The sequence below is a fragment of the Etheostoma spectabile genome, unplaced genomic scaffold (assembly GCF_008692095.1).
Source record: "Etheostoma spectabile isolate EspeVRDwgs_2016 unplaced genomic scaffold, UIUC_Espe_1.0 scaffold48, whole genome shotgun sequence".
In the NCBI taxonomy this organism is placed as follows: Eukaryota; Metazoa; Chordata; class Actinopteri; order Perciformes; family Percidae; genus Etheostoma; species Etheostoma spectabile.
Genome location: NW_022605618.1, coordinates 256,892 through 267,025, shown reverse-complemented (window position 1 = coordinate 267,025; position 10,134 = coordinate 256,892). Strand labels below are relative to the sequence as shown.

Below are 10,134 nucleotides of genomic sequence, written 5' to 3'. Positions count from 1 at the left end.
ACTACTCAAAGCGCTTTTACATCATACAGGAAACCTTTACTATTCACATCAGACTTCTCATCAGATAAACACTCACACACATTCACACTCCAATTTATCTGACCAATCTCAATTTGTTGATATTAACAATGAATCCACCGCACGCTAAAGTTAGCCAAGGCGTTCCACAAGGCTCAATGCTTCCTCTAGGCAATATTATCAAGAAGCACTCAATTAACTTTCACTGTTATGCAGATGACACCCAATTATACCTACTGTCAATCAAGCCAGATTAAACCAGTTAGTTAGCTAAACACGAAGCATGCATTAAAGATATAAAATCCTGGATGAGCTACAATGTTCTGATGTTAAACTTAGACAAACTGAAGTCATTGGGCTGGGAACCTAAACACCTCCAAACCTCATTATCTAAAGATATAGCTACTCTGGATGGCACTGCCCTGGCCTCCTAGCCTGGCTCAGCCCTCCTACGTACTTCCCCTCAATTTTCATTTTGCTTCAGTACTCCGTCTGGGTTTGCGGTATAGTCTTGGGTTTTCTTGAACAAAGCTTTTGGCGGTCCAATCAGCAATCAACAAAGGGAGTAGCTGAGAACGATGACATTGAAATTGTGTGATAGTTTGAGTTGTATTTCCGTATTGGGGGCGGAGAAAGATGCGAGTGAAGCCATTCGGTCCGTTGTGGAAACGCTGACAAATATCCAGAAGTTAAAGCCTGAGCAAGAACAATCTTTGCTGAGTTTTGTTGGTGGCCATGATGTTGTGATTTTCCAGCTCGCTCTGTTGGTGGTGAAGGAGTTGGCTGGGTAACGCTATGAGGCTAGCGCTAGTTAAATATAAGCCTTGTTGGTCTCCCATCTTGTTGCACATGCGCATGACATATACATAACGACCAAACTTTAGCGATTGGTTATGGCAGATCCACAGTGGCTCTGGGCAATAGTTTAAACTTCAACAGAGTACCCGCTTGTCAATGGAGAGAGGCCAGACCACCTGTACAAATGAATTGAATGAATTGTGGAGTCTGAGGGCAACTAGGACCAGGCTACTGGCCTCCAGCACTATTGTCAGAAATCCAGTAGTTATTTTTGATCAAGACATAACGCCCACTTAAAGCAAACCTCAAGAACAGCCTTTTTTCACCTTTGTAACATTGCCAAAATTTGGCACATCTTGTCTCAAAATGATGCTGAAAAACTAGTCCTTGCATTTGTTACTTCAAGGCTGGACTATTGTAATTCCTTACTATCAGGTTGCTCAAATAAGTGTAGACCAGCCGGGGACAGACACGACACCCTTCTCTTCTCTACTTCGTCGAAGTTTCAGGCCAGATTACTAAGCAGCTGCAAGTGGTGATCGCACCAAAGCCCTCTTCGGAAAGTTCCAGGTGTTTACTGCCATGCTGAAAACATGAGGGACAGCAAGAACAAGGCCACATTGAAGCCATGTGGAACAAAGGGAGATTTTGTGACTTGATTTTTGGATTCATATTTATTTATCTATTTTACAAAGACACTGTGATTCCAGGATGGATTAAAAAGCTTCTGGATGGCCTACAATCACAAGGTGGACCTCCTTGAATCTTCACATTTGTCTGCTTCAAAAAAAAAAATAGTAAGTATCTGCACTGTATTGAGCTACTGTATGACATACAACATGTAGTTTTGTTATCGTATCCAGAGGGTTAATGTGAGACTATTTCAAAGTGTGTTTCATTATCCCCATTTGAACAGTTATTGCATCTCACTTCTGACCATAATGGCATGCTTTTAATCCTGTCTTTGAGTGTGACTGTTTAGAACAGCTATTATTACGTTATAAATACTAGTTTGTTTTAACATGGCATTGCACTGGACTGTGCCTTGTCACCAGCCAATCAGGTCAAACCCTCACCTTTGGTCATGAATATAAGTGGCCATATTGTCTTTGCAGTGTGGCTTAGCTCATTCTTAGGGACAGAGAGATGTCTGGACATCCGGAAGAGCTCGGAGTAGAACCTTAATCCATCACATTTATTCTGCCACCTGATAAGGACCTATTTTATTTTATTAACCTTTAAAGCAGGCCACGTCAATAATAATAATAAAAATTATTTGCAAAACCAGGCCATGTCAAAAAAGAAATCTTATTTACAATGGCACAAAAGGCAAAGCCCCTTGGAGATGGAGGTAGGGGCTAACTTCCTGGATGACTTCTTCTACACACCCCAACATACTGAAGGAATTATAGGTCCGATATGGCCTGGAAACAACTTCGGAAGGACGTGTAGGCAACCTTGCTAAGCCGGCTGCCACTGCTACCTGGATATGGATGAGTAGTGGAAAGTAGTTACCAAAAACCAATGCCTCTGGTAAACCTGGCTCTTGAGGGCCCCTGGAGGCACTACATGAGAGGCACAAACTGGGGCTAATAATCCAAGCAACACAAACAACACATTCTCACTCCCATCGCAGAAAATATGGATGCTTGGTCAGGTGCCTTTGCCGTTGTTAGGGACGCTAAAAGTCTCCTTTAGCGTCATATGTAAACATGCTTTATCTAAACATGCTTGGTGGGAACTATTGCCTTCACTTATTGCCGTCACTTTAACTGACACGTGGGACAAGTCCGGGACAGTTGGGGTTAGGAAAAGATTGTGGGTGGGCTTATAAAAGGTACGTTTCCTTGACACGTGGGACAAGTCCGGGACAGTTGGGGTTAAGAAAAGAAGAATGGGACAGTTGGATTTTTGAAAAGAAGAATGGGACAGTTGGGTTTAGGAAAAGATCGTGGGTGGGTTTCAGTGACACACTGGACCAGAACGGGACACAAAGTCCTGTGATGTTTGAACCATCCTCAATCCCAACCAACCTCCATTTTGGGCATTCATTCTACTTGCTATTGTTGTTGCTCTTAATACTACGTCATCTTAAACACTCACTACATTAGTATTCAGTTGTTTTCCAGAAAATCCACTTTATCATTTGGATGTTGGTCTGAATAGAATTTACAAGATAATAAAAGAATTGGAGATAATTCAAAGTAAAGAAATTCAGAAAAGAGGTAATTTATTTTCCACTTGCTCATTTCCATGTTGGAAAACCAATGGACAAATAATTGGGCACTCAAACTCAAATTAGACAGCAATACATGTGAGTGCTGCATGTTTATTGTTTAGGCATTGCTAACTTTTACAACACTTTGGAAACACTCAGAGCCATTAAGGGATCTTGGAATCATAAGTAGGGAGAAAGGTTTCCTATTTTCCTCTGACAATGACTCATGCTTTGTGTGCCCCAGCACTACTTTCAGTAATTACACAAAGTCCTTCAGTATGAATTTCACTTTTATGATTTAATCTCCCATGTCAAACAACAGCCGTTTTGTTCCTTTGTTGCCAAAGCAACATTAGCGGTTATAGGCTAATGATCAGAGATAAAAACTGTATGGCTGTTTTCTGTCATGATATCATGTACATGTCTGTCTGGATCACAAAGTGCAGTACAATATGGTGAACACCAAACAATGCCACACCCTAAATCTGATGAAGTTATAATCAAAAGAAAAAAATACATACATTTCAATGTGTGAAAGTAAATCCGAAAAGCACAGGATTGGAGCTGTGTGTTCTTGTAAGAATAGCCCTGAAGGGATTAGCAGACAGGAGGTCTTGTTTAGAGTAAAGATTAAGATAAGGTTTCTGGTTTTACCAGGGTTTCATTTCATCCTCACATCTAGACTTGCTTGTGCTTTTAAATTGAGAGCAGTTGCCCCATTAGGACTACACATTTATGATCCCTGCTTCTCTGGAAAGTTAAGTTCAGTCTTTAGTGGTCCCAATTAGGCCTGAATCTATAGTTCCAAGAAAAACAAAGACATTAGCAGTGTAAATGATAGAGCCATTCTGTGCTGTAAGTTCAAAGGTCCTTTTGCATTAAAAGAACCATTTTAGAACAAGGCCAGGCCAGCAAGGCCATCAAATAAATAAATAAATTGTCAATTGAAGAGAAATGAATAAACTTAATTTAAAATATTTATTGTGATTTGAGCATAATTTTCCTGTTAACGGTAATTGAATTCTATCCTCAATGGAGAACATTTTGTAAATTAAGTTTCAAAATACATAGAATAACTATTAATGACTCATCCTTCGGATGTTTAAAAATAATGATATTTTGCTGTGATGATCGTTTGCATAAACGTGATGATTAAGTGGTATGGATGCAGTCGGGGAAACTCTTTCTTTGCTGTGTTTCAGTATGTATACTCACTGACATTCTACGTCCGTTCATAGTTAACTGTGGGAGTGTGGGAGAACTTAGGGGGGCAACGGCAGCCATGGCCATCGTGTCGCCGTAAAATTTCTGCTGTGACTGTGACACTGTGCCCATGCATAGTCAGATTAAAAGATTGATATAAATGTTATCTAAGTGTGCCCATTATTCTTTGAATTAAATGTGAATTAATTAATAGAGCTGAAAATGCTGCTTATTTATCTCAGTGACTGCTGGGGTACTGCAACACAAAAATCCCTTGCATTTTCCAAATAGAAAACTTCTGTAAATTCACTTTAAACTGCTGTAAGTTCACTTCAAACTGCTGTAAGTTCATTTCAAAACTCAATTCTGATGTAATGTTTGTTAAAGTGGGAGAAATTGTGGGAGGTGCTGCGGGAGTATGGGGTGAGGGGGTTCCTTCTCAGGGCCATCCAATCTCTGTATGACCAAAGCGAGAGCTGTGTCCGGGTTCTCGGCAGTAAGTCGGACTCGTTCCAGGTGATGGTTGGCTTCCGCCAGGGCTGCGCTTTGTCACCAATCCTGTTTATAATATTTATGGACAGGATATCGAGGCGTAGTCGGGGCGGGGAGGGGTTGCAGTTCGGTGGGCTCAGGATCTCATCGCTGCTTTTTGCAGATGATGTGGTCCTGATGGCGTCATCGGTCTGTGACCTTCAGCACTCACTGGATCGGTTCGCAACCGAGTGCGAAGCGGCTGGGATGAGGATCAGCACCTCTAAATCTGAGGCCATGGTTCTCAGCAGGAAACCGATGGACTGCTTTCTTCAGGTAGGGAGTGAGTCCTTACCCCAAGTGAAGGAGTTTAAGTACCTTGGGGTTTTGTTCGCGAGTGAGGGGACTATGGAGCGTAGAGTGGTCGGAGGATCGGAGCAGCGGGTGCGGTATTACATTCGTTTATCGCACCGTTGTGACGAAAAGAGAGCTGAGCCAGAAGGCAAAGCTCTCGATCTACCGGGCAATTTTCGTTCCACCCTCACCTATGGTCATGAAGGCTGGGACATGACCGAAAGAACGAGATCCAGGGTACAAGCGGCCGAAATGGGTTTCCTCAGAAGGGTGGCTGGCGTCTCCCTTAGAGATAGGGTGAGAAGCTCAGTCATCCGAGAGGAGCTCGGAGTAGAGCCGCTGCTCCTTCGCGTCGAAAGGAGCCAGTTGAGGTGGTTCGGGCATCTGGTAAGGATGCCTCCAGGGCGCCTCCCTTGGGAGGTGTTCCAGGCACGTCCAGCTGGGAGGAGGCCTCGGGGAAGACCCAGGACTAGGTGGAGAGATTATATCTCCAACCTGGCCTGGGAACGCCTCGGGATCCCCCAGTCGGAGCTGGTTGATGTGGCTCGGGAAAGGGAAGTTTGGGGGGGGGTCCCCTACTGGAGCTGCTGCCCCCGCGAACCGATACCGGATAAGCGGATAAAAATGGATGGATGGATGGATGTTTGTTAAAGTTTCTCAAGGAAAGAAAAGCAGTTTCTATGAGTGTGACAAGGAAAAGAGACTATATATGCACAGAGCTGGAGCAAACCAGAAAGAGACAAACATTTGTTTGGCATATGCAGTGGGTAACTACTCATTAAAATGTATAGGCACAACCTTGGAGTGCTTTATATAGTTCTAATAAATCTTGGTCCAGTATAGAGAAAGGTCTGGAATTTGTTTAGCCTGATTTAGCTCAAAGACTGGAACAAGGGGAAATTCAGATGACATAATACATTGTTTGTTATTCCTTACATTTTTTTTGATCTGCCACCCCATGGTTAAGGTTTGGTCAGGTTTAAGCAAATAAAACTACTTAACTGTTAAACTGGTTTGGATTATTGTTTCTCAAATGGGAGTACACAAACCCCTAGGGGAATATGTGATGCATAATTCCTGAAATAATTATACTATAATAATGAATGAAGTGATGGATTCGAAAGATGTGAAATGTAGCATACATCTTTTTCATTTACAAGGTTGTTGTTTAGTAAATCCATCCCTACTAGCACTGAATTGTACCTCTTTATAGAGACTTTTTATTCTACCAAAATGTTTGCGTGTAGTTGGCTCTGGGTGTACATTATGGAAAAAGTTTCAGAACCACTGGTCTGGATCCACAGAGGTACTCTTCCAGGATAATTGCCTCCGGAAGGCGAGGAACATCCGGCACAATGTCCCTCTTCTTCCGCTCTCTCTGTTCTTGCCATTCTCAAACTCTGTTCCCTTTGGGAAACAACTAACTTTGAGCTAGAAGCTACACGCTGAAAATGGTACGTTTTGAGTGCCAACAAGGCAGACCTGCTTGGTTCTTTTAGGGAATGATTGTAAAGATTTACAAAGATCTACATCTACTCTCTAATTGAAATAACTCAAACTCACCAAAACAAGTTCCAGAGAGTATTTAGCAGAGCCGCCATCCCTGCATCTAGAGACGTTTGCGATTGCTTTAAAGAAATTGCATACAACCCAGAGTGTTTTTTTCTTCCATCCTAACATGAATGTCTGGTGTAGCCAGACCTTACTCCACAGTGCTAGGTCTGGCAATGGGAGACTAGTAACTGATTGTATACATTAGGGATGCACTGAAAGGAAAATTCTTGGCCAAAGCCAAATTACCAAACATGTTTTTTCACGCATTCCATTCATTTTGCCAATTCTTTTTACCATTGCATACATAAAAACATAAATTAAATAGTCAAAATGTGCTTTTTACTATATTGTCTCACTTTACAGGGATAAAATTAAATAGGCGTATCAAACTACAATTTAACACGGACATTCCAGCAGACATTATGCCAACAACGTACAATATAACCTCACTCAAAACAAATAAATTAGTAAAATAAAACTACTTTTTGAGCCCCTCTTCCTAAATAGACTAGGCCTATTAGCCGACAGCTGAATTTAACGTACTATGTGCCGTCTCCCTCCATGTTTTGACAGACAGACTGTTTTACAGTCCTAGTCTAGCCCTGCCGACATGCTTGCGTCAGTTATACAGCATGCACTCTTCTCACACTACCCTGATTGATATTTGATTGCGTCATCAAAACGTTATTGTTTGGTAAAGATTCATTGGGCCTTTTCATTTATTCGACCGAACACCTAAGGTGCTTTTTTTGCTGTTTTCGGACAAATAATGTTGGTAGGCGAACATCGGTAGGTGCATCCCTAGACATGGTTAAAACCAAAACACTGTTGACTGTTGATAGAAAACAAGAAGTGAACAGCTGTCCTGAGTGTCAAAGTCAAACATTTTCTTGACCCAGCCATCCACGGGTCCATTCTTTAAAACATTAATAATACTCGCATTTTTAGGTGAGAAGAGAACTCAAGCCTGCACTGAATTAGTCCAAAGTTGGCAAACCCAACGAGAAAATAAGAAGTAATGGAGTTCCAATCCATGAAGCATCATCGCACTGGGAGCTGCTCAGCAGGGCATACAGCACAAAAACTTCTCCCATTTCTGCTTCAGCTTTTTGGAACTAAAGGTTAAAAATAATGTAAAGAGAATCATGCAATAATAAAAATATTTTCTTCATACTTATGCAGTAGCTGTTTCTTTTGGAATGAATTTGTATGGCAAAAAGTCCCAGAGTGACCGTTCACTTTGAGGTTTGGATCTCTGTACTGATCCACGACTAATATCCATATTTTCTGACACTGGAAAGGACAACAAATACACATAATGGCTTTTCACAAACTGTCAGAGCACTGTCAGTCTTTAACTCTGATGCCATGCTCAAAACTCATGATTACTATCCATATGTAGATGTACAGTAAGAGCTGTATACCACAGTACAAGATGTCGGTATCACAACAGTGTGTTGCACTCATTTTGGGTCATAAATACGACATTGTGCAATGTTCTGTTGTTTTAAATGCTTATTAAGAACAGATTGTATTACAGCAGAATGTCCTGAAAGTACCTTTTACTGGATCTACTGTACACACACAGTGTGTGTGTGTGTTTTATTTTCACACCAAAGTAATGTGAATGGTAATAAGAAATCCTATTATACATTATTGCTCATAAATTCAAACCAGATCTGCTCTGGACTTACTGGAATGATAGCTCCACATACGCCAACAGGCTCATGTTTGGTTAAACACATGAAGCTTTCATCTGTAAAAGAAGAAGAAGAAAAAGAAACAATCCGTTTAATGGTGAGTGTATTATTTAGGACAACATTGTGTGTTATTGGTTTATGGTACTATTAAAAATTTAACATCAAGTAGATTAATGCACAATAAGTAAAAATAGTTAAAATCAATGGCCTTACAGTTCTTTACTAAAGGGAAACAAAGGGGCGCGGTTGAAACCTTCAGAACTGACAAACTGACCAAAGCGCCGGTTAATTAACCTGAGTCGTATCACTGAACCGGGAGAATCGCCATCTGTCAATAAACCAACTCCTGTTGTTTTTTTTTACCTCATTAGCACCTCCACTGGAGTGGTGGTAGAATTAATCAGGGAATGGGCTAACTCGAGCTGCACAATTGGACCAAAAGAGTTGTTGAAGAGTTGTAAATTGGAGACCGTGCACCAGGCTACTGAACGAGACCAAATGTAATCGTGCAATTGCTCGAGTAAAATGTAATGAAGCAGTGTCTTGGTTCTCGGCAAGTTCAAGTTATTAACCAAGCCTTGTTTCCAGTGCATCTTAGATGATTGTGTTCATGGCAATTCACACATTATCAATGGGGAAGTACATCACATAAAAATACCCGTCATGTTATCTTGGTAGTTATGTTAAATTAAATGTTAGAGAAGTGAATGTTGCAGGCTGTCACGAGGAGACAGCGCACCAGGCTACTGAATGAGACCGAATGTAACCGTGCAACCACTCGTGTTTAATGTATTCAAACGGGTGTCTAGGTTCTCTGCAAATTTGATTTATCAACTGATCCCAGAAGCCTTTATTTCTCATCATCTTAAATAATTGTGTACATAGAAAGTTATAGGCTACGTTACCAATATATCATGAACAAATACACGCCGTGTTATATTGGTAGTTATGTTAAGTTAAATGTTTGTTACATGATAGGTAGGCTGTCACAAGGAGACTGCGAACCAGGCTACGTAACGAGACCGTAACTGCGCCTAATGGATGTCTAATTTAATTAAATGGGTGTCTAGGTTCTCGGCAAATTTGAGTTACAGTGATACCCGGTTTAGCTCAGGATAGATCCAAAGTAGGCAAAATTACTTTATGCAACCCTTGAAATGCACGATGCATCTGTAACATACTATCTTATAGTAAATTAACGATTTTCTGTTTGAGAAAAACACTGATCACAACTATATGACCTCTCAGTAACGCTAAGTCAGTAATACACTGGGTATTACAGCACCAGCCGGCACACAGAAAATCTTTTACGACAGCAGGTGTGGTAAAAACACTTTTGCTTTTGTCCAAAGAGGCTGCTAGAATCAACACAAATGGAAAGTTCCTCATAACCACTTTAACCATTTTTAAAGCCAAACCAAGGTGTTTCCAAACCTGAGCATTAATCACGTTTTTTGATTTGTTACAGTTCACAAAGCCCTTCTACATGTCATTTTGCAGTTCATGGACAGGTGAAACTTCTTCTTCTTCTCTTCCGTGTAGCATGTAGTAGACAAAGCTGTGGTGGTGTAAAGTTCTCCTCTGCAGGCTTTGCCCGAGGAGAAGAATCAGACGAGACAAAGCTGGTCGCCAGTGGAGATCCATGGACCAATGTTTTAACCTTCCACTCCTATTCTGCCGCCCTGTGTTAACTTGATTTTAGTTGGTTGTGCTTTTGATTTTTATTGCTTTTAAGAAGGAACTTTTTGTGTTTTATTCCCCTTTAAATAAACACTGTTATTCCTCCAATCGTTTGTAGCCTACTCACTGTTTTAAGCA

The 10,134-nt window shown here is 41.1% G+C and overlaps 1 protein-coding gene across 1 annotated transcript in view; it reads right to left on the bottom strand.

Moving 5' to 3' along the window:
* The window catches only part of aldh1a3 (aldehyde dehydrogenase 1 family, member A3), a 32,359-nt gene that overhangs the window by 13,056 nt on the left and 9,169 nt on the right, over positions 1-10,134 (bottom strand). Inside the window, exon 5 of the mRNA XM_032511844.1 lies at positions 8,311-8,372. Coding sequence (XP_032367735.1) covers positions 8,311-8,372 — 62 coding nt within the window. The remainder of the gene's footprint in view (positions 1-8,310; positions 8,373-10,134) is intronic.